The sequence below is a fragment of the Prionailurus bengalensis genome, chromosome C2 (genome assembly GCF_016509475.1).
Source record: "Prionailurus bengalensis isolate Pbe53 chromosome C2, Fcat_Pben_1.1_paternal_pri, whole genome shotgun sequence".
In the NCBI taxonomy this organism is placed as follows: Eukaryota; Metazoa; Chordata; class Mammalia; order Carnivora; family Felidae; genus Prionailurus; species Prionailurus bengalensis.
Genome location: NC_057350.1, coordinates 82,891,085 through 82,916,875, shown reverse-complemented (window position 1 = coordinate 82,916,875; position 25,791 = coordinate 82,891,085). Strand labels below are relative to the sequence as shown.

The 25,791-nt window shown below is 37.3% G+C and overlaps 1 protein-coding gene across 7 annotated transcripts in view; it reads left to right on the top strand.

The window, feature by feature from the left end:
* The window catches only part of VPS8 (VPS8 subunit of CORVET complex), a 254,914-nt gene that overhangs the window by 190,768 nt on the left and 38,355 nt on the right, over window positions 1-25,791 (top strand). For 6 of the 7 annotated variants that reach the window (XR_006299413.1, XR_006299414.1, XM_043594694.1 and 3 more), the window contains 3 exons: window positions 4,678-4,758; window positions 6,593-6,762; window positions 8,817-8,982. Coding sequence is in view for 5 of the 7 variants with exons in the window: in XM_043594694.1 (XP_043450629.1) it covers window positions 4,678-4,758; window positions 6,593-6,762; window positions 8,817-8,982 (417 nt within the window). In the remaining 2 variants the exon portion in view is untranslated. Of the gene's footprint in view, window positions 1-4,677; window positions 4,759-6,592; window positions 6,763-8,816; window positions 8,983-25,791 lie in introns of those variants that run through there. The other variant, XM_043594698.1, reaches the window with a different exon arrangement.

Here is a 25,791-nt window from a genome sequence, read left to right as displayed (position 1 = left end):
GAGCAACCCAGGCACCCTAATGGATTGTGCTTTTAGTGTTGTATCTAAAAACTCATCCTCAAACCCAGGATCACCTAGATTTGTTTCTCCATGTTCTAGAAGTTATAAAGTTCGGCATTTTACATTTTAGGTCTATGATCCATTTTGAGTTAATTTTTGTGAAAGATAGAAGGTCAGTGTCTGGAGTTCTTTTTCTCCATGTGGATGTCCAGTTCTTCCAGCACCACTTGTTGAACTGACTGTCCATTTCTTCACTGAATAGCCTTTGGTCAGTTGACTGTATTTATGGGGCATGATTTCAGAGTCCTCTATTCTTTTCCAGTGATCTATTTGTTTAGTCATTTGCCAGTGTGACATTGTCTTGATTATTGTAGCTTCATAGTAAATCCGAAAGTCAGGTAGTGTCAGTCCTCTGATCTTGTCCTTCTTCAGTATTGTGTTAGCTATTTTGGGTTTTTTGCCTTTCCATATAAACTATAGAATAATTTTGTCTCTATGCATAAAATAACTTGCTAGCATTTTGATAGAGATTGTCTGGTTTTGTCTGGGTAATGCTGGCCTCATCAAATAAGTAGAAAATGTTTTCTTCTGTTTTCTGAAACATTGTAGAATATTGATATAATTTCTTCTTAAATATTTGGTAGAATAAACCAATGAAAAACCATGTGGGCCTGGTGCCTTCTGTTTTGAAATGTTCTTAATTAAGGATTCAGTTTGGTTAAGAGACACAGGCCTTGTTTATCTATTTCTCCTTGTATGAGTTTTGGTAGATAGTGTCTTTCAAGGTATTGATCCTTTACATCTAAGTTATCAAGAACTCTAACCGGAATTTTTATGTTCTTAGGATTTGGGGCATTTTTTTTTCTAATGTTTGTTTGTTTTTGAGAGACACTGAGCATGAACAGGGAAGGGGCAAAGAGAGGGAGACACAGAATCTGAAGCAGGCTCCACGCTCTGAGCTATCAGCACAGAGACCGATGTGGGGCTGGAACTCACGAACCCTGAGATCATGACCTTAGCCAAAGTTGGAAACTTAACTGATTGAGCCACCCAGGCATCCCCGTTTTGTTTTTTTTGAAATCTTGTCCCTTATCATTTTTTTGTCTGCCCCAGTTTTTAATGCACTGTTTTCTCCAGGAGAATATTTTCTAGAACATTTCCTATGTTCATAGTCCATACTCAACAAATATTAGTTGGCTCAGTCACCTCATGTTTTGGGGTAGTTCTAAGCAGTTTATAAAGCACTTTTGTGTTCTTTATCTCCTTTGATCTCTGTATACACTAAGCTGGGGAAGTAGTGATATCCCCATGTTTCTCAATAGGAATGTGCTACTCACATTAACTAACTTTCCTTAGTTTACTCACTTATTAGGTGGGCATAGCTAGAACATTAACTGAACTCCAAATTTTAGGCCTCCCATACCTAACACCAGCCCACACCAGCCCTGGTGTACTTCAGGTCCACCTCCCTTTATCAGGCCCCTTGGAGAGAAGAGAGGGAGTGACAGTTATTTAGACGAGCAGTTGCTCACGTAATTAGTTTTTCCAGAGGAGATGTTCTCATGATAAGAGGTTCTCAAACATCTTCTTGACCTCTAAATGTTTATTCAAACTGATGCCTGGCACCTGAATTGTGCAGGCTTCTTCCATGAACATTAGATGGTAAGTTAGTGTTTTTAAGGGAACATGTTTATGTTACATATATTCTGTCTTCCCCGCTTGGTTTTATTGATCTTTACTCTATGGCAAAAAGTAATTCTTGTGTTCTGAGAAGCTGTTTATGACTGTCTTACTGAGGAAATTAAAGCAAACAAATGATCTATATGCTAACCTGCTGAGGGCATTATTCATATTTTAAAGTAATGCTTGATTAGTAATGATTTTAATTATAAAACAAACCACATACATGTTACAGTAGGTTCCAGAAAAAGCAAGATGGGGGAAAGTGGTCATCACGTCTTTTGCCAAAGAACTTTTTAAAAAATGAGTTGAAGAGAAACCTCAGTAGTTATTCATTGCTAAAGAATCTAACTGACATCTTTGGGAAATAATTGGAAAAGCTAGTGGATTGTGTACATGCTGTGCTAGAAGCCTTGAGCTCCCTTTTGCATTCTATAATTTATATGTTGCCACAGCATGAGGTAATTTTCATGATTTTGCTTTTAAATTATGCATATTAAAGTGAAATGTACTGATACAAATATAGACATGACCTATAAAGATTTTTTCCTTTCCCCAGAATTTAACCTTTTAAAGACCTTTTTATTCTCCAAACCACCCTTGTCATAAACAAATGACAGAGCTTTTCTTTTTTTTTTTAAATATTTTAAATTTTTTTTTTCAACGTTTATTTATTTTTGGGACAGAAGAGAGACAGAGCATGAACGGGGGAGGGGCAGAGAGAGAGGGAGACACAGAATCGGAAACAGGCTCCAGGCTCTGAGCCATCAGCCCAGAGCCCGACGCAGGGCTCGAACTCACGGACCGCGAGATCGTGACCTGGCTGAAGTCGGACGCTTAACCGACTGCGCCACCCAGGCGCCCCATGACAGAGCTTTTCTGTGCTAGAGCTTATTAGTGCGTTGGATGTATATAGTATGGTAGATACTGTAATACATATTTTTTGTAAAAAAGTATTACACTGTCTCTTGATACTGTGAGAAATAGGTGTATTTATTAAGAGCTTGACCAAAAGCATAATTGAGTATAAGCTTAGAAGCATTAACATGTATCTATTTTTATGCAAAAAAAAAAAGAAAACAAAAAATTATCTGGTGAGTATATGGCCTGAGTTGTTTTTCTAATAAAAGATGAATATCTTGTGCTGCTCTCACCCAACTGAAAGTACTGAAAAACAATCTTGGTTAGAAACTGTGCCCACCAGTCTTCAAGAGCCATCATCGGAGCCTAGAAGAGAAAAGGAAGCAAATACTCAGACTATGTGGTATAAGAGCAGAAAAACAGTTTCTTCTCACATTTCTGAACCTCTCTCCAATGTTTTTCCTGTTTTACAGTCTTTTCTTAACATCTAAACTCCAAATTACTCTTAATGCACCAAGATTTTAATAACTGACACTCTCTAAGAAGTAGCCAGAAATGTTACCTACATTTTCCAGCAAACATTAGCTTATTATTTAGTTTATCAGTCTATGTATCTACTTGGGAGACCAGTATAACATATTAATTAAAAACATGGTTTCTGAAGTACCTAGGTTCAAATCCCAGTTTATCTGTGTTTTGTGATCTTGGAGAATTTTACTTAACCTTTCTGAGCTTGAATTTCTTCATTTATAAATGTTCTGGAAGGAGTGTAATGATATGGTACATATAAAAAGTACGGAGTACTGTGCTTGGCATGTGCTACCCACTTAAATAAATAGCTATATTCATCATTACTGTATGGTTGGGCTCCCCTGTTTGGCATGGGAGAATCATTTATGTCAGACATAATCCCATATTAGAGTAAAGTAATAGATTTGACATACTCATTTATTAGCAATGTTTTAATTATAATTCTGGGCCTAGCCAAAGGTGCGGTAAAATGATCACTCAAATAGGCCGATGGAGATAAAAGTTGCATAATACAACTTAGCGGTAGAGCAATTTGGCAGTATATATCGATACCCATAAAAACCCTCTTTGAATCTGTAATTCCCTTTCTAGAAATCCCTAAAGAAAGAATGAGAGATTTAGACTAAAATTTACAGCCACTAGCATTTGACAATTGTGAGTGGGAGTTAGGAAGGGGGAGGCAAATTTACATGTCCAGCAGTAGAGAAGGGTTGAATGACAAGTGATATTTTTACATGATTCATATTCTGTAGCTGTTATGAAATATTTGATATGGGAAACTTCTCACAATATACTGTTATAAAAGTATGTAAAATGCTCAAATTTTGTACACTAAGAAATACATCTCTCCCTCTTGCCCTTTGTCTCCTTTCCCAGAAACAAGACTGGAAAAATGTGCATCAAAATATCAACAGTGTTTATCTCTGTGTGGCTGGATTTCAGTTTTTTGTGTCTATTTTTTGAATTGTTTTTATACATTTCAGTTTTTTTTCCAGATTGTACCTACTAAACATGTTACTTGGCATACCTCATAGGAAAAGCAGTGAAGGGGAGATTGGTTGTCTGAGTGTGTGTTGTTGATCAGTAGTGACTTTATTGAAAAAAGCTTTAAAAAACTGAAAGTTGCTCCTTGGATCCAAAAATTAATCTCCTAAAATGAAACGATTTAGTTGGTGGGAGCCAGGAGGGGGCCAGGTGTGGGTCATAGAAGGGGTTGTTGGACAGATTCTGGCATTCAGGTGGACGTTGGTTTTAATGTAGCAGATAAATAAGAGCTCAAAGAGGCATGGGTGATGTTTAATATAAAGAAGGAGAGGAAGCTTCTTGCAGAAACAAAACCAGGGCGAACTTTAATTACACTTGCAAAGAGATTATTAGGTAAGGGGCTCATATCACTTATATTTTATTTTATCTTTTTTTTCAAAATATTTATGATGGACAGAGGGAGACTGACACACATTTCTAGTGGAAGGTTCATGAAAGAATAAATATTTTGTGACTGTAGAAAAGTACTTGAGTGTTTGGCTCTTTCTGATAACTTATATATTAAAGTGATTTTAAAATATCAAGAACAAAATTACACGTTTGCAACTTTTTTCTAATTAGGATCCAGTTTACGGAAAAGGAAAACTTGGAGAAATCCAGGGACTCATTCTGGGAATGTTGGATACCTTTAACTATGAACAAGTAAGCTTTCTATTTCTGAGGCTGTCCGAAGGTAAAAAGAAGCTATTTCTTTTTTCTTTACACCCATACTTTTTCTTTAAAAATTCCTATTTAATGGAAGTTTGGTAGATTGAAGTGTATGCTTTTTAAAAGCTTATAAATCTCTTGGCCTTAATTAATATGTGTATACACACACAGAGATATTGTAGAATGTGGAAATGTATCAAATTTGGACTCATTTTATTCATTGGGAATGGAACAGTTCTTTTTTTCTAAGTGAAAAGTGTGAGAAATATTCTGGAAAATAATTGAATGGAAGAATGTAACCATGAAAAGGAAGAGTCAGCATGAGTATAGAAATTGCAAAATAAAATTAAATGAATTTTCTTTCAAACGTTCTGAAGCAGATGATTGCCACTAACCAAAAGTGGTCATTAGTCTTTGTTTAACTCAAAACTGCCTATAGCGTTGATTCTCAGTAGGAGCCACCATGGTATACAGATTTTTTTCTTAGTATACTTCAAAGTGACTCATGAAGCCACCTAAGAAAAGCACCATTTAGGTATGGTAGATACAGTATCACCTTCTTTAATAATCTGAGAGAAAAAAAGAAAAATTGGGGCGACAGAGCTTTTCTTAGGGTGATGAAGAACTACAGTTTTGCCAAGCATAGCCCAGTGAAACAGATACCCCTGCAGGCATGCACTCCGTGTGGGCAGAAGGGAAGCTGAGAACAAGGCAGAAAACGTTTGCAAACTTAGGAAGAGCAGGAAAAGATAGGGTTGATTGGAAAGAATTACAGTGGTAAGAATGTTAGACCTAAAAATTCTCCATTACAGGTAAAATTAAAGGACTAGGCTTATAGCAAGGAGGATGAGCAGTATGTCTACCCCTTTGGGACTGACAGAAAAGAGCCCAGCTGCACATCTGAATGATAGATATGAATGTTGAGAATTAGATAGAGTACGTAAGCAACATAAGCACACAAAGTATTAAAATGACTTAATGTGATAGCTATGAAAATGTCTTTATGTGACTTACGGACAGATGTCACAGTCTTAAGTAGATTCAAATGACTTGTAAGTGCTGATCAGGAAAATGTGATCTTTCTGCCCAAGGGAGATGAAAAGTGAGGAACGGCCATTAGCTTTTTCAGTGAAAGGTTATTTGAAATATTGCCATGGATGCAGTTTCTATAAAAAAAAAAATCGGAGTTTTTGGTGTTTGTTGTAACACTTTGAGCCATTCAGAGGGAACTTATTAGAAAAACGTAATTAAAAAATAGGTTTGTATTTATCTAGTCATTCGAAAGCCATCAGTGCTGAGTTAAGCCACAGAATGGCAGAGCACACATTTCTCAGTAGAAACTAATGAAAGCCTTTTAATAAATATTTTGAGACTCTAGACGTATGCCCTTGTCATTTCTTGCACATTAAAGTTAACCACTTAAATTTGGGAGTATTTGGGGTTTGTTTTTATTAATGTGATGCCTTCATAGTATATTCTTTTTTTTTTTTTTTAACATTTATTTATTTTTGAGACAGAGAGAGACAGAGCATGAATGGGGGAGGGTCAGAGAGAGAGGGAGACACAGAACCCGAAACAGGCTCCAGGCTCTGAGCTGTCAGCACGGAGCCCGACGCGGGGCTCGAACTCACAGACCACGAGATCATGACCTGAGCTGAAGTCGGCCGCTTAACTGACTGAGCCACCCAGGTGCCCCAGATAGTATATTCTAATTTCAGTTGTTTGTGGTAAAAAACCAAACAAGTGTCTCTCCTCATTCACCTCCTCCCATCTCTTTCACTTAAAGAACCATTTTTGTGTGTTTGGTTTCTGTTTTGGTCTTTCCTAGACTCTGCTGGAAACAACTACTAGCCTTCTAAACCAAGATCTCCATTGGTCATTGTGTAACCTGAGAGCCTCAGTCACCAGAGGACTGAATCCCAAGCAGGATTACTGCTCTATATGTTTGCAGCAGTACAAGAGACGCCAAGAAATGGCAGATGAAATCATTGTCTTTAGGTAATCAAGGGAAGGAAATGTTACACATACAGTGTGTGACATGTATAGTATTACCAGGCAGGTATACATGTGGATACACAGCTCTAGTCAGTCTTTCTAGCAGTGAACAAAACAGGGCAAAGTTCTGCCCTCATAGACCTTACATTCTGCTTAGGGTTTGGGAGACTATATGGGGTAAAGGCAATAAAAGATGGACTCTGGAACCACGCTTTTTGAGTTCCCATCCTGTTTCTGCCACTTGCTAGCTGTGAGACTTTGAACATGTTATTTAATCTCTTTACATCTTAGTTTCCTTATCTGTAAATTGGGATAATAATGGTACCTTTTTCTTAGCTTATTGTGAATATTAAATGAGATAAATTACATAAGACACTTGTAATCGTGTTGGCATAGCAAGAGCTATATAAGTGTTATAACTTCTATTAGTACAGACACAGGAAGATTAGCAGATTTGGTAGTTGGAAGGGGAAGAAGCTCTCATCACACAAGAAGCCCACAAAAGAGTGTTTGGTGGGGGAAGACATTTTATACAGAGTAGTCTTGGAAGCCATCACTGTTAAGGTGACTTAATAACAATTTAAAAATTAATAAAAATGTAATAATTACCATGAATAAAATAAAATATGGTGTAAAGGAATGTTGGGAGCTACTAATTTCTAAAGAGTAACTAGGGAAAGTCTCACTAGTTTAGTGACATTTGAGTAGAGACCTAAGGGAAGTGGCCGTGCAGTATCAGGGGGGTGCCCCAGGCAGAGGATCAGCAAGGGCAGACACCTTGAGGCTAGAGCTTGGTCACATACTTGGAGAGTAATGAGTGAGTAGGCTTGTGCTGGCGAAGCAGAGTGAAGGAAAGGGAAGATGATAACAGTCGACTTCAGAAGAACAGAGGCCAAATTATATAGCAACTGGGTCATTATAAAGGGTTAAACTTTTACTCTGAGATGAGAAGCCATTGGATGGTTTTGAGGATAGGTTTGACGTCTGGCCTATGTCTTAAGGCTCTCTTTGCTATGTTGAGAATGGACTACAGAAGTTCAAGGGTGAAAGCAGGGAAACCATTTAGGTTATTGCAGTAATCCAAGTGAGAAATGGCCCAAGGTGGTGGTAATGAAGTAAGAAGTGGTAGGATTCTGGACATATTTTAAAGGTAGAGCTGATAAGATTTGTTTATAGATTGCATGTGAGGTGTGAAAGAAAGACAATAGTGAAGAATGATGCCAAACTTTTTGGCCTGAGAAACTGGAAGGATGGAGTTGTTGAGGTGGGAAGGGTTGGATGAGAGCAATGCGGTTGGGATAGAGCAGAGTGAAATCAAGAATTTGGTTTGACACATGTTAGAGTTAAGATGCCTGTAAGAAATCCCATCCACACATAGGTGGCATTTTAAAGCTGTGGACCTGGAGTAATCACTGAAAGAGCAAGTGTAGCTCTAGAAGAAAAAAAGTAGAGAAAGACTATAAAGACTATAGAAAAGAATTGACTTCTGAGGTAGTCCAACATTTCAGGCTGGAGAGTTGAGGAGCAATCAGTAAAGATGACAGAGAATTATACTCAACACTCACTTTAGGGAGGCTCACTTAGCAATCAGCAGGGAGTTTCTTCTTAGGAATAGTGTAAGAATTACTGCAGCCCTGACAGTTTTGTATTAATCAAATCACAACTGTTGCCTTGGATTTGATGAGGCAGACCACTCATGTTGTTACCAAGCTACTTAAATCATTAGGGCTTTCCCCAATTGCATTTTTTTCATACTTGCTAAAAACATTTCATAGTTTGAGAAATGAACAGAAGTTCAAGTCATCTCCCACGTGGTTTGTAGTCAAGAGAATTGTGATTCTGTTCCTGCTCCCAACGTAGGTGTGCAAATACTTGAGTCTGGGTTTTAAAAAAGAGAGGACGGCAACAAGTAAATTTCCTTTCTTCTTAACTATACAACAGTCAGTGTATTACAACTTACCGGAAGTCTTTGCCACTTATAAATACACTCTAGCATAGCTTATGTTTGGAGATTTTATGTTAAGGAAAAGTGCAAATTGGTTGCCTTTATTTTGCAGCTGTGGCCATTTGTATCACTCATTCTGTCTGCAAAACAAAGAGTGCACCATAGAAACTGAGGGGCGGACAAGATGGACATGCTACAAATGCAGCTCAAGTAACAAAGTAGGGAAATTAAGTGAAAATTCATCTGAAATTAAAAAGGGGAAGACAGCCCCGTCACAGGTAAGACTTGTTTTCACGGCAGGATGGAGATAGTCTTTTCTTACCAGGGTCTTTCGGGCCTGGCCTCGTTTTTCTTGTAGACCTCAGCAACTTTACCTCGTTGGTATCTAGTGCATGACACCTTCTGTTCAGTTCTATTTAGTATTTGAAGAACTTCTCCTCCTTGCCCTACGCTGAAAATAGGGATTTAAGACATTTTAAAGGCAGAAGACATTTTCTTCTCTGAAAAAGTTTAAGATCTACTTGAAGGTGGGGGGCGGGGGGGGGGATGTACATACAAGAGCCTCCTTAAGCCTTTGACAAAGTGAGAGGTCAGCAAGTACTGATGGCTACCTGTGTGCTCGAGAGCAGAGCTGTCCCTCTTCAGTGGGACCAGTGGACAAGCTAAGTGCACATGTGCTCTGTGCGTGGCTCTCTCAGCTGGGTAACTTTCTTCAAAGAACTTGATGCAGTAGTGTTCATTTGAGAATTTGTCATTGCCTTTGGAGTTCGACTCATGGACTAGATACAACTTTTGTTCATTTGACAGCCTTTCTTTTTTCCTTCTTAAGCAGGCAGTGGTGCATTTGAACTCTGCTGCTTAATAACTTTTGGGAGAACAGAACTTGACAACACGCGGGGCCCAGTGTGGAGGAGGAGCTGCTGCTAGGACCAGCATTTGATCATTATTCTATTCTCAATTTATTTCCTCTTCGGAGTGAGAAGAGGTGTCACGGTTGCCATTTCTTGCTCCTTCCTCTGTGCCCCCACCTTGTAGTTGGCCTTAACATCACTTAGTGAAAAGTGGAACCTGTTGATCTTCTGTCCTTGTTCTGTCAGCTTTCAGTGCTGCATCAGAGGTAGACCCAGAAAAAAACTTTGACCTAGTTTCTCCCAGATAACAGTTCAGAATTTTTATACTCTGGTGGTAGACGTTCATTTATATTCGTCAAGTATGTACAAAACAGCGTGCCAGGCACTGTGCTAAATGCTGGGGGTATAGTAGTAGACACGAATTTGTCTCAGGGAGTACACAACCAATGAAGTTACAAACAGACTTTGAATAAGTATTCTCAAGTTCTTTCTGGCGCCAAATGCGTGGTATCTTTTCCAACACCAGGTCTGACACTAATTCTGTCAGTACTCTGCACACCAGCTGGGTGTCCAGTAATTCAATTCTGACACTGACTATCAGGAGTTAGCGTCAGATTCCACAGGTTCAAGGGCTCATTCACCTGAGCCTACCCTTACTTCAAACATCAGTTGTAAATGGAATGTCCAGTTACCTACCCTTCTGTCTGACTTGGCAGAGTCAGAGGTTCCCGTGATCAATCCCCCTGCAGTTTGACAATGCACCAGGAGCAACTCCTGGAACTTTATATTTGCCTGTTTAGAAGAGGATCCAACTCAGGAACAGACATAAATTTCTTTATCCATTCATCAGTTGATGGACATTTAGGCTTTTTCCACAATTTGGCTATTGTTGAGAGTGTTGACAGCCACATTTACAATCAAGATATAGAGCAGTGTTATAACCGACTCTCAAAAGTCCCCCATATCTCTTTGTAGCCAGTCTTTCCCCCTACTCTCTATCCCTGGCAACCACTGATGCACTTTGAGTTAATTTTTACTAGGGTACAAGATAGGATTGAAGTTCATTCTTTTGCATTGAATTGCCTTGGTATCTTAGTCAAAAATCAATTGACTATGTATGTGCAGGTCTGTTTTTTGACTTTCTCTTCTTCCATTGACCTATTTATCCTTTCTCCAATATGGTGGTTTTATAGTAAATCTATCAGGTATTATGAGTCCTCCAAGTTTGTTGTTCTTACTAACATTTGGCTGTTCTAATCCCTTTGCTTTTCCATATAAATTTTAAAATCAGCTTGTCAATTTCTACAAAAAAAGTCATGCTGGAATTTTATTGGGATTGTGTTGGATCTGTTGATCGATCAATTTGGGGAGAGTTGATAGCTTAACAATATTGAGTCTTCCAATCCATTAACATGGTATATCTATCAATTTATTTCAATCTTCTTTGACTTATTTCACCAATGCTTTATAGTTTTTGGCATGTAAATCTTGCATGTTTTGTTTCTAAGATTTATTTATAAGTATGTAGTTTCTTTTGATACATATTTTACAGTTTTATATTTCAATTTTCTAATTGTTCATTGCTAGGATACAGAAATACAACTTCTTTTCATATATTGATCTTGTGTCCAGTGACCAGTGACCTTACAAAGCTTACTTGTTAGTACTAATATTTTTCTTATAGGTTCTTTGGTATTTCCTACATAGATAATCAGATCATATGCAAATGAAGACTTTTATTTCTTTGTTTCCAATCTTATGCCTTTTATTTCTTTTCCTTTCCTTATTACATTGGCCTCCAGTACAATGTTGAATAGGAATGATAAGAATAGACCTGTTTGCCTTGTTACTGATCTTAGGGGGAAAGTGTTCAATTTTTGATCATTAAGTTTAATGTTAACCACAGACATTTAGTGTGTAACCTTTATATCATGTTTTAGGAAGTTATTTTTTATTCCATGTTTTGCTGAGAAATTTTTCCTAAATAGGTGTCGAATCCTGAAGCCATTTATAGTACATTGGTTGCCTTGTACCAGCGTCCCCACACCTCATACAGTGAAGAAAGATAGTAATCTATTTCATTGACTTTCCTCCTGCCTTCTCTCAGAACATCTAGAAAAGGTAAATTATCTTGAAGTTGTACCTACATGTCAAAGGCAGCTTTACTTCTGAGGCTGTATGAGGCAATCCCATTCTGGAAGGGAAGAGAGATGACTCAGTTTTTTCATTGTTCAGGAAACTCCAGTAAGATTACTCGTCAGATCCTCTTGAAAATCTTTCGTTGGGGCTCCTGGGTGGCTCAGTTAGTTAAGCATCTGACTCTTGGTTTTGGCTCAGGTCATGATCTCATGGTTTTGTGAGTTTGAGCCCCATATCAGGCTCTGCTGATGGTGCAGGGCCTACTTGGGATTCTGTCTCTCTCTCTGCTCCTCCCCCACTCCCGTTGTCTGTCTCTCTGAAAATAAATAAACTTAAAAAAAATTTTTTTTAAATCTTTGATACTTGCTAATAATGAAGCAATGATTCTCAAATCATATGAAGCAGTAGTTCTAGAGTAAGACCTATTTGGGATTTCTTAAATTTTCTTCTAGCTGTCTGTGTTACTAGGATACTGTAAAAAGATCTAGTGGATTGGTAACACAAGAAGGAATGAGAAAATTAAATTTATCAAATATATGCTGAAGATGTGTTTATGCTAGTTTCCACAATTTTATGAGAGTGATATATTCCCTATTTTATAGGAACTGGATGTAGCTCAGAGAAGGGAGGCCAATATTTGAACTCAAGGTTTTATAGGACCATTATCACCCCCAATTTTCCTACCTCCAGCCTGTTCCTATTTTTAGCATTCTGACTTGATTGAAACCTGGTAAAGCTGATTTTTAAAATACATCCATACCATATTGGCTGTGCTAATTAAGATTTCTTACCACGTGTGAGCCATTCCATTTTTAATTATAAGAAAATTTTAAATGAAAATACTAATTCTGTCTATGATGGTTTTTATTAAATTGTATTTTATGAAAGTTGTACTTCATGCACTTTGTGCTCTCGATTTCCTTTGAAAAATGTCAACCCTGGTCATTAAGTTCCTAGCCAGTGCAGGGAGGATCACAGAGGTGAGGGCCCAGTGACTCCAGAATCAGGTTGAGATTGCCAGTCAGTTTCCACATGTTGCTCTCTACTCCCAGGAGATACTGAACCTTCTCGCTGCCTCTATGATCCTTCAGTCAAATCCCTTTTTGTTTCATTCTTTTCCAAGACCTAGGGTAATTTTTTCCATGGTCATTTTCTAACTCTGGCTCAACAAGATGGAACAGTTACCCTGAGAACTGTATTTTTGGTGGAGAAGGCCTGTCTTCTTCTGCTCCTTACCTCATGTCTTTTTTGCACAACTGGTCAGTATATATAAGCAATAACTCTGACAGATTGGTTGCCTCCAAACGGGTCGGCACAGACATGAGGGGAGTTATTCCCCCAGGAAGCCTGCTCTCCTATGGAATAACTACTTTTACTCTTTACAAGCCAGAAAAATGACTCCGTCTTTTCTTCCTTATCTCCATCATTGCCTCAGGTTTACAAAGCTTAGTCTGAAGTGTTGAGGTCCGCAAATAAACCTTGTAAGTCTCTCTGATTCGCCGTTTTGTTTTCTGTGTGTATTACCCACAGATGACATACATTGGAGAATTAATTTCAACTGAAGTACTTATCATTCTAGTATATTTTCTCAACAAATGGTATTGCTATATAATATAATAGTTTTCTTAGGTTATTAAATTTTCTTTTCCTATTCCTTTATCAAATTTATAGTAGCAGAAAACCATCTTCATTGGCACTGATGAGCAATAGAAGAAATTAACTTGGTATTCATTTTTAAAATAATTGTTGATCAACAGACAACATGCTGCAAATTCAAAGAAACATAATTGAAGATTTACTAGATTGTATGCTTAGAATTCTTGAGAGCTGGTAGTAAGCTAACACATTTTACGTGCCAGCAACATTTAAAGACTTATCAGAAAGTTTTATAATGTATTGCTTGATAACTTTTCAGAGTTGGATAAATCATCTCTTACTGATAGAGAGGCAGGTACATTAGTCAAATATCAGAGGTGGGTTTTTTTGTTTATTTTTTTTTATAAGAGGTACATACATGAGAAGAAGACTCGAAATAAACCTATAACTGCCTATTTATTCTTTAATCATCAGAACAGAAAAGAATTAAATGAAATAAGCTGATACTTTTCTTGGTACTTGGGGTTGGTTTTATATTTTGATTTTTAGAGTTGTCTAAGAAAATGTTTTGTCTTTTGGGGTAAATTTATAAATGATGTCAGAGGAGAGTATTTACAACTTCAAAGAAATTACTCAGTACATGACATTTATTTGGGCTCACTGGTCATAATTTTCTATTAACCATTGTCCAATTCTTATTTAATTTGGATTCCCACTATAAATTGAAGATTTGTTTTACCAGCTGCTTAATGAAATCAGAACACTGGTATTAATGCCCTGTGTTCATCTGTCGTTTTTAAAGAGTGTCAATTCCCCATTATAAACATTAGATTCCAATTAAATGCTAAACAACGAAATTTCAGTATCTGGTGATAGCAGCATTTCTCAAAAGAATATCCTGTAACTTAAATTTACAAGTTAAATGAGGGTTAATGTATCTTAGATGTGCAGAGAGGTGATAAATGATTCTAATTTAAATGAATCTCTTTGAGGAGACTTTTGCCCATTTTCCAGTAATCTTGTTATTATACCCTAGTATTAAGTGATTCATTATTTCAGCCAGTATTTAACATATGCCTACTTTGGGCCAAATGCTATATTTTCGGGACTGAGTATACATTACTGAACAACAACAACAATAAAAAAACCTGAAAACGTATTTCCTACCATTACGTAGCTTACCATACAGGAAGAGAGCTAGACGATAATTAAATTGTAAGCAAACTGTAATTGCATGTGTAACTCCAAATTGTGATAGGTTGTAAGTGCTATCGGGAAAGAATAGAATGTTATGGGAAGAATAGCATGAGGGAAACCTACTCTGGAGGGTGGTCCAGGAATATCCATCTGCAGAGGTGATATTTAAGCTAAGATCTGAAGGACAGGAAAGTACCATCCATGTGAAGAATATTCCAAGCAAGAGAAGAGCAAGCACAGAGGAACTGAGGAGAGGGTTGACTTGTTCAAGGAACTGAGAAAAGATCAGTGGGTGAAACATAGAAACTAAAGAGGAGTGTGGCAAGGAATGAGGTTGAAGAGGTAGGCAGGGCCATGTCCTGAATAGCCTCGAAGATCTGGTGAAGAGTTTACTTTTTATTCTTAAAGTAGTAGGAAACATTGAAGGGTTTGAAACAGAGGACACATGTAATGTATTGACGGTGATTGTGGAAAATGGATAGACAGTCACGTCTCTGTGAGCACCTCCCTTGTCACCACTGCCAGAGTGGTTTAACAGATGCTTAAAGCCCTGAAAGTTTGCACACTTCACTTTGATCCAGAAAAGGCTTATGTCCAAAAGACCAGAGGATAACAATAGTACCCAAAAAGTGTTTCCAGTATTTATGTAGAACTAAAGCTTTGATGGGAATGTGGGCAAGTGACATTTAAAAATAATAGTGTTCAATGAAATGTGAAAAAATGTTCAACTTCATTACCAGTGATCAAAGAAATACAAATTAAAACAACAATATGATGCCGTTTTTTTAAGTTATTAAACTGGCTAATTTTTAAAAATACACAATAAACTGGCACACATTTCAAAATAGATACGTATTTATATTGTTAAGGATGTGAAGAGGCAGACACTTTTTAATCATTAGTAGTGGGAAGGTATGTTTGTACAAGTGCACAATCCCTTATCCAGATCCCTTTGACAAGATAGGTTTCAGAATTGAGAAGTTTTTTTATTTAAAAAGTAATATAGGGACTTCAATTTCTGACAGGATGCATTTGGAGTTCTTGGGCAGAAATAGACAACATCTAGAAACAGTGGTTCTCAAGACATTGGACATTGAGCAGTGAAGAAGTGTGGCCCCTGAGAGATGAGAAATAAATAACGTAAGCCCTAGGATCATCCTTAGTATACTGCTAGCAGAAAGGTTAGCCATGGCACAGGGAAGAGGAAACCGAGGCAGAGCTCACCGGTCTCTCCAAGTTGAGGAGGCAGAGCTGGAGTCCAGAGAAGGCGAGGTGGCTTGAGGTTGCCGAACAGAGTATGAACAGGAAAGAGCTGCACAGGGAAGAAGCCCCAGAGACCTGCATAAGACAACCTTCAGTATTAAGTTGAATATTGTCCACTCATGTATGAAGAAGCAGAACACTCAAGGCCTGAAGAAGAACCACACAAAAGGATTGGAGGTAGCAGTACCCCCAGATTGACATACAGCCAGGAATAATGCCAGCCTGGAACACTGCATCCTTCACAGGGCAGCACTGAGTACTAAGTCATGTGTTGACCATCATATTGGGGGAAAAGTTAACCCTAGACTAACGGCTGCTTTGATCCCACCTCACAAAACTTAAAACCTAAAAAAGATCAAATTATTTTCAAGTATTTATTTTTTTTTTTAGGTTTGTTTTTTTTTTTAGTAATCTGTATACCCACCATGGGACTTGAACTCACGACCCCGAGGTGAAGTCACATCCTCTTCTGGCTGGGCTAGACAGGTGCCCCAAATTATTTCCAAGTATTTTAACCACATCCCAGAACAAAATTCAAGAGTATGGTAGAGATTACAAAAATATTTTACCTAACAAGGTAAAATTCACAATGTCTGACATTTGATCAAAAGTTACCACGTATGCAAGAAAGCAGGAAAAATGCAAGTCATAAAGAGGAGGGAAAAAATCAACTGTATGACATTCTGAAGAAGGCAAAGCTGTGGAGGCAGTAAAAATATCAGTGGCTGCCACGGGCCAGTGGGGAGGGGGGATGAATAAATGGAACACAGAAGACTTTAGGGCAGTGAAGATACTCTGTGTAATATTACAGTAGTGGACATATGTCATTACACGTTTGTCTAAACCCATAGAAGGCAACAACACCAAATGTGAACCCTAATATAAACTGGGTTTATATCACTCTGGGTGATAATGATGTGTCAGTGTAATGTGTCATCAGTTGTAACAGATGTACTGCTGTGGTGGAGGATGTTGATAAGGGGGAAGGCTGTGCAGGTGTGGGAGCATGGGATGTATGCGCTATTCTGTACCTTCCTCTCAATTTTGATGCAAACCCGAAACTGCTCTAAAAATTTTTTCTTTAAAAAAAGCAATCCTTAATGTCAATACTACCCAAAGCTGTCTACACATTCAATGCAATCCCAATCAAAATTGCACCAGCATTCTTCTCGAAGCTAGAACAAGCAATCCTAAAATTCATATGGAACCACAAAAGGCCCCGAATAGCCAAAGTGATTTTGAAGAAGAAGACCAAAGCAGGAGGCATCACAATCCCAGACTTTAGCCTCTACTACAAAGCTGTAATCATCAAGACAGCATGGTATTGGCACAAAAACAGACACATAGACCAATGGAATAGAATAGAAACCCCAGAACCAGACCCACAAACATATGGCCAACTAATCTTTGACAAAGCAGGAAAGAACATCCAATGGAAAAAAGACAGTCTCTTTAACAAATGGTGCTGGGAAAACTGGACAGCAACATGCAGAAGGTTGAAACTAGACCACTTTCTCACACCATGCACAAAAATAAACTCAAAATGGATAAAGGACCTGAATGTGAGACAGGAAACCATCAAAACCCTAGAGGAGAAAGCAGGAAGAGACCTCTCCGACCTCAGTCGTAGCAATTTCTTACTTGACACATCCCCAAAGGCAAGGGAATTAAAAGCAAAAATGAACTACTGGGACCTTATGAAGATAAAAATCTTCTGCACAGCAAAGGAAACAACCAACAAAACTAAAAGGCAACCAACAGAATGGGAAAAGATATTTGCAAATGACATATCGGACAAAGGGCTAGTATCCAAAATCTATAAAGAGCTCACCAAACTCCACACCCGAAAAACAACCCAGTGAAGAAATGGGCAGAAAACATGAATAGACACTTCTCTAAAGAAGACATCCGGATGGCCAACAGGCACATGAAAAGATGCTCAGCGTTGCTCCTCATCAGGGAAATACAAATCAATACCACACTGAGATACCACCTCACGCCAGTCAGAGTGGCCAAAATGAACAAATCAGGAGACTATAGATGCTGGAGAGGATGTGGAGAAACGGGAACCCTCTTGCACCATTGGTGGAAATGCAAATTGGCACAGCCACTCTGGAAAACAGTGTGGAGGTTCCTCAGAAAATTAAAAATAGACCTACCCTATGACCCAGCAATAGCACTGCTAGGAATTTACCCAAGGGATACAGGAGCACTGATGCATAGGGGCACTTGTACCCCAATGTTTATAGCAGCACTCTCAACAATAGCCAAATTGTGGAAAGAGCCTAAATGTCCATCAACTGATGAATGGATAAAGAAATTGTGGTTTATATACGCAATGGAGTACTACGTGGCAATGAGAAAGAATGAAATATGGCCCTTTGTAGCAAAGTGGATGGAACTGGAGAGTGTGATGCTAAGTGAAATAAGCCATACAGAGAAAGACAGATACCACATGTTTTCACTCTTATGTGGATCCTGAGACACTTAACAGAAACCCATGGGGGAGGGGAAGGAAAAAAAAAAAAGAGGTTAGAGTGGGAGAGAGCCAAAGCATAAGAGACTCTTAAAAACTGAGAACAAACTGAGGGTTGATGGGGAGTGGGAGGGAGGGGAGGGTGGGTGATGGGTACTGAGGAGGGCACCTTTTGGGATGAGCACTGGGTGTTGTATGGAAACCAATTTGACAATAAATTTCATATATTGGGGGGGAAAAAAGCAATCCTTAGGGCACGTGGATGGCTTAGTTGGTTGAGTGTCCTACTCTTGATTTTTGCTCAGGTCATGATCCCAGCGTCATGGGATCAAGTCCTGCATCGGGCTCCATGCTGAGTGTGGTGCGTGCTTAAGATGATCTGTCTCTCCACCTGCCCTTCTCCCCCTCCTCATGTGAGTGAGCTCTCTCTAAAATTAAAAAAAAAAAAAGGCAGTCCATTGAAACAGACCCAGAAATGGCACAAATGATAGAATTGGTAAATAAGAACATTAAAACAGTTATTATAATTGTATTCCATATGTTCAGGAAGCTAGAGGAGAGACTAGACCTGTTCAATAGAGTTATGGAAATTATAAAGAGGCAATAGAACATCTAGAGATTAAAACTACAGTGTCTGAGCTGCAGAGCACACTGAATGGGATTAACAGCATAATGGACATAGCAGAAGAAATGATTAGTGAACTTGAATACATAGCAACAGAAAATATCCCAAATCAAAGAGAAAAAAATGAATAAAGCAGCAGTGAACTGTGGAACAACTTCAGGTACCAAAAGACAACACCTGTAATTAAAGTCCTGGAGGAAGTAGAGGCAGGAATCATACAGGAAGAGTATTTAAAGAAATGTAATACAAGGTCCAATTGTAGTAATGGTAAGGGTTACCTATATTGAACAGCCTTTCTGCCAAACAGCCCTAGCTCTGAACAAAATGGGGAAAAATGTTTAGAGAGCAAGCAGAAGTTTCTGATGGCTGACTTCTCAAGAAACAAAGAAACAATAAAATGCCATCCTTGAAGTGCTAAAAGAAAAGTAATACAGTATATATATTGTATATTATGTAACATTCCCAGTAGAGTCTAGGACAGCATCCCATAATCAAACACTTATGTGGGAAAAATAAAGACTATAAATAGACTTACTTCACTTCCAGTTGGATTTTGCTGTCAGTGCCAAAAGTTTAAAAAAAAAATCTTTTTTGTTTCAGAGTCTTTGGATTTCAGAATCCTAGGAAGCAGGTTTGTGGATCCATCTTCCTTGTCAGGAGAAAAACCGGCAGTATGTGTTTTTAAACATCTATGCCCTTTGAAGCAGGGACTTAGTAAATGTATATGCAATAGAAATAACACATCAAGAGTATGTGTCAAGATGTTTATGACAACATTTTCTTAATTAAAAAATTTTGAAAACACATGTCCTAGTAACCTCCAAATAGTCGGTGAAGTTAGTCACAGCATATCTATACAGTGAATGGACTGCTTCATAGAAAAATCATAGAAGAATACTGATATGGTGAAATAGACACTTTCAACATGTAACATGAAAAGATCACAAAACAGCGTGATTCCAAATGTTAATAGTGGTTGCTGCTGTGTGGTTAGATTGTGATTTTTACTACCTTTGTTTTGCTCTTTATTATTTTCTAAACTTCTATTAGTGAACCATGTATTCCTTTAGTAATCAGAAAAACCAAGGCTTGTTTAACAAAGTGATAAAGAAGGTATTCATATTGCTATTAAACTTCAGATCAGATTGCTTGTCTAAGTCAGAAATCATTTTAACAAAAATCAAAAAAGTTCAGCATTTAAAAAAATTTTTTAAATGTTTATTTTTGAGAGAGAGAGAGAGAGAGAGAGAGAGAGAGAGAGAGAGAGCGAGCGAGCGAGCGCGCTAGCAGGGGAGAGGCAGAGAGAGGGAGACACAGAATCCCAAGCAGTCTCCGGGCTCTGAGCTGTCAGCCTAGAGCCTGACGCGGGGCTCAAACTCACGAGCTGTGAGATCATGACCTGAGCCAAAGTTGGATGCCCAACTGAGTAAGCCACCCAGGTCCCCCACAGTTCAGCATTACTAAGGCCATAGCTTAATACATCGTCCATATCCCCAGATCTGGTGTCTGCACACCTGGATTTAAAGTGTCTCTTTGAAGCTGCATTGCCTGAGGCATTTCCAGAAGGAATCCTGTTAAATGAAAAATAAGACCTTTCATGAGCAATGCTGAACCATTTCTGTTGCCACTTCAAACACTCTCTAACTTAATCTCCAGAGAACAGCTTTCACAGATAAATTGTCCAGCATCACATCTAGTTCTTGGCTTGTTTTTAAAAATCTGCAGATTCTTTCATGAGGTCATTTTTTTAAGCTTAAATACCTACTTTGCTTTGAAAATCTATTTTCTCTCTTTTCAAAAAGAGCATACCCGTAGTTAAAATTGGATAACGTTTAGCAAGCTATATCATACATCTGTAGTGAATTCCAGAGTATTAATGTCATGGTATGTTAAAGCAAAGACTGTCAAGTCTAATTTTTGCAGACCTGCTGAACGACCAGACTGAAAGGAAAGTCTGAACAGCCAGCAGTTTTGACCCCTGAGCTGAGGTTATGTTTTCTAAACTTATTCTGAAAGTCAAAGGGGAAAGGCAAAAAAGAAAGAAAGAAAGAAAAGAAAGAAAGAAAGAAGAAAAGAAAGAAAGAAAAAAAGAAAGAAGAAAGAAAGACAAAAGAAAAGAAAAGAAAAGAAAAGAAAAAAGGCTGCAGTATGGTCCTATTTGAATAGCCTGATGGCACAGTGATAAGAAGTATCTTTAGCATGTATACTCTTAGAAGTAGACCATCAGAATTGAAAGGGCTGGAGAACTTGAATCCAGTTGCTTGTCTAATACTTCTACCTCTGTGGCATCATCCTAGACAGATCGTATCTACTGTCTGTTGAACTACTTGCAATAAGGATTATATTTTTCCTTGTAAACTAACGAGTTGATGTTCTAATTTTATATTAGTACAGATTAGTCTCTGTGTACTTCATATTTGCTAGAATTCACTGCTAAAAGCATGTGGACTTGGGAGTTTTCCTTATGAGAAGATTAGATAATATTTAATTCTTTAATAAATATAGGGTTATTCATATTTCCTGTTTCATCTTGAGTCCATTTTATTGAGTTGCTTTTCAAGGAAAATGTTCTAATTTGTCAAATTTATTGGCATAAAATTTTTCATAATAGCCTCTTCTAAATGTGTGTAAGTATTGTAGTATGTAGTAGTATATCTTTCATTACTGATATTGTTGATTTATATTCTCTTGATCAATCTAAGAATTTATCAGTCTTGTTGATATGTTCAAAGAACCAACTTTTGGCTTTGTTAATTTTCTCTGTTATTTTGTTTTATTTCAATTGCATTGATTTCTGTTCCTTATTTCCTTCCCTCAACTTAGTTTGGTTTTACTTTGATTTTCTTTTTCTCGCTTGCATAGGTCCTTCGTTTTAAACCTTTCTTATTCTCCAGGATAGTATAAAAAGCTACAAATCTCTTCCTCTAAGCACTGTTTTAGTTTTATCCTATAAATTTCTTTAAATGCTTTATTAAAGTATAATTAACATAAAATACACGCATACAGATTGTACAAATACGGCATGTATATATCCTTGAATCCATCACTACAATCAAGGTCATTTTGCAGACCTGTTACGACTCTCACTACTAAAGTGAGAGTGACCCTCTCACTACTAAAAACTTACTCAGTTCTTCCATTCTCTTCCCCAGAAGGCACCGACTGGCTTTGTTACAGTAGATTATTTTGCATTTTCTAGAATTTTAGATCAGTGGAACCATCAAGGAAGTATACTTTTTTGGCCTTTTTTCAATTAGCATAATTAAGATTCATCCATATTTTTATAAGAGTTCATTTCTTCTTACTGCTGAGTAGTGATTTGTTCTAAGGATATACCATTACTTATTGATGATCTCACCTGTTGATATTTGCATTTGTCCAGTTTCTGGCTGTTACAGATGAAGCTGTTTTGAAAACTTGTGTACAAGTCTTTGTGTGGACATATACTTTCATTTCTCTTGGGTAAATACGTTTGGAATGGAATGACTGACCCATATGGCAAATGTGTGTTTATCATCTTAAGCTACCAAACTGCTTTCCAAAGTGGTTGTACCATTTTACTCTCCTACCAGCATTACATGAGGGTTCCAGTTCTTCCACATCCTTGGTGTAGTCAGTTTTTTTAGTTTCAGCTGCTCTGGTATGTGTGTGATGATATCTCATTGTATTTTTAATTTGCGTTTTGTGAATGACTAATGATGTTGTGCATCTTTTCGTGTGCTTATTGGCTATCTGTATGTCTTTAGAGAAATGTCCAAGTGCTTTGCTCATTTTTGATCTGGTATTTTGGTTTGTTATTGAATTTTAAGCATTCTCTGTATATTCAAGATATTAATCCCTTATTCTGGATATTTGTCATGTGGCATTTGCCAATATTTTCTTCCATTCAGTGACTTGCCTTTTTACTCTATAAGTGTCCTTTGGTATGCAAAATTTTTAATTTTGATGTAGTTCAGTTGTCTACTTTTTTATTAATTGCTGTTTGTACTTTTGGTGTCATTTTTAAGAAATCATTGCTAAATCCAGTGTTATGAAATTTTCCCTGTGTTTTCTTATAAGAGTTTTATAGTTTTAGCTTTTGTATTTAGGTCTTTCTGATCCACTTTGAGTTAGTTTTTATATGTGGTGTAAGGTAAAAGTCTAACTTGATTCTCTTGCATATGGATATCTCTTGCATATTCAGTACCATTTATTGAAAAGACTGTTGTTTTCCTCTTTTGAGTGGGTCTTGGCACCCTTGTCAAAAACCATTTGACCTTATCTGTGAAGATTTATTTCTGGTCTCATTATTCCATTGGTCTGTATGTCTTTAGCCCAGTAGCACAGTTCTGATTTCTATAGTTTTATAGAAATTTAGAAACTAGGAAATATGAGACCTCCAACTTTGGGTTTTTTTCAAGATTGTTTTGGCTATTTAGAGTCCCATGAGGTTCCATGTGAATTTTAGGATGGATTTTTCTATTTCTGTTATAATGTGGTAGGGTCCCCTCACTAAGAAAAAAAAAAAAAAAAAACCTCAAGGCAACCTGGCTATAAGCATACATGACAACATCCCTCATGACCTTGTAACATGAGACCACTTAATCAGACTGCGTATTTGTCTGTTACCATATGTGGGAGACAAAGAAGTAAAAAATGTGTACAAAAACTACACCACGTGGTGCTTGGGGCTCAGTTCTTCTGTAGGAACCAAACTGAGCAGTGACGGCACGAATAAAATTGCTTCCTGGGGAGAAAAGCTTCAGTGTCATGACTCTCTGTGCAAGATTCCTGCTACAATAATGTCACTGAGATTTTGATAAGAAGTGCCTTGAATTTATAGATTGCTTTCGGTAGTATGGACATCTTAACAATTCAGTCTTCCAGTCCATGGATACAGGATGTTTTCTTTTTATCTTTGTCTCCTTTAATTTTTTTCAGCAACAGTTTATAAAAAGTTTTCAGTGTACCAGTCTTTTGCCTCCTGGGCTAAGTTTATTCCTAAGTGTTTTATTCTTTTTGATGCTGTGGTAAGTGAAATTGTTTTCTTAATTTCATTTTCAGATTGTTCATCAAAAACACACTGATTTTTATATGCTGATTTGTGTCCTTTATTTGTTTATTCTAACTGATATTTTTGTGGATTCTGTAGTTTTATACATACAATATGTCATCGGCAAATAGAAATAGTTTTACTTTTCCCCTTTCCAATGTGAATGGCCTTTATTTCTTTTTCTTGCCCAGTTGCTCTGGCAAGAATTTCCAATACTATATTCAGTAGAAGTGGTGAAAGCAGGCATTGTTGCTAATTTTAGAGGAAAAGCTTTTAATGTTTCATCATTGAGTGTGATGTTAGTTGTGGAGGTTTTTTAATACATGGCCTTTATTATGTAAGAAGGTAGGTATTATGTAAGAAGAAGGTAGTTTCCTTCTAATCCTAGTTTATTGAGTGTTTTTATCATGAGAAGGCAAAGAATTTTTCTGCATCGATTGAGATGATCAGAGTTTTTTTCCCCTTAATTCTGTTAATGTGACATATCACCTTTACTAATTTGTATATGTTAAAACATCTTTGCAGCCCAGGGATATATCCCACTTAATCGTGGTATATGGTCCTTATAATGTACTGTTGAATTCAGTTTGCTAGTATTTTGTTGAGGATTTTCCATCCTTGTTTATCAGAGATATTGGCCTGTAATTTTCTTGTAGTGTCCTTTTCTGGCTTTAATATCAGGGTAATGCTGACCTCCTAAAATGAGGTTGGAAGTGTTCCCTTCTCCTTAATTTTTTGGGAGAGTTTTAGAAGGATTGGTGTTAATTCTTTGAATGTTTGTTAGAGTTCATCAATGAAGTTATCTGGACCTGGGCTTTTCTTTGTTGGGAGGTTTTGATTATGGATTCAGTGTCCTTACTAGTTATTGGCTGTTCAGATTTTCTGTTTCTTCATGATTCATTCTTGCTAGGTTGGCAGTTTCTAGGATCTAATTTCCTTTTGATTTCTTCTTTGACCCATTGGTTATTTGGTTAATAGTTCCTAAATATTTGGGAATTTTTTTTAGAGATCTGTTACTGATTCTAAGTTATTTCCATGATAAATCGTTACCAGAGAAACTTTTTAGTATCACTTGGATCTGTTTACGTTTGCTGAGAATTGTTTTATTGGTATAAAATAGTCTATGTGGCTTGTAAGTGGTCCGCATGCACTTGAAAAGAATGTACTGCTTTTGCTGGGTGGAGTGTTCTGTTGATGTCCAACTGATCGAGTTAGTTGATTGTATCATGTAAATCTTCTAAATCCTTGCTAATTATCTGCCTACTTGTTCTCTAATAATATTGAGAGAGAAGGATATGGAAATCTATAACTATAAAATCTTTTTCTCCTTTCAATTCTATCAATTTTTATTTTATGTATTTTTAAGCTATTAGATGCATGGACATTTAGGATTGTTGCGTCTTCCTGATGAATTGGACCCCTTTATTATTGTGAAATGATCTTCTTTATCCATGCTAATAGTCTTTGCTCTGAAATCTAGTGCTGTCTTTGCAATCCCTTTGCTTGTAACCTATTTGTGCCTTTATATTTAAAATACGGTTTTTGCAGGCAACGTGTAGTTGAGTCTTGCTGATTTTTCTAATCTGACAATCTCTTTCAACCCTAAATATTTCAAGATATCCCTATACCATCAGTCTTCTCTTCCTTGAGCTAAACATTGTTTTATTATGGTTTGGCTGATACTTCTTCTAAATCTTTCACTATTTTATCAAACTCTTTTGTGCCTGTTTTACTTAAAAAGGGCTATTATATCACAAAGAATGCTTTGAGTTGGCCTCTGCAAGAAATGCTGACTATTGCATAGTGTGTCACTTGGTTAACATTGTCAACAAAGATCTGTGTCTATTTGGTTCCCCATTATTTGGTTAAAACCAGTCTGGACCATCTGTTCTACTTTTCTTACACTAA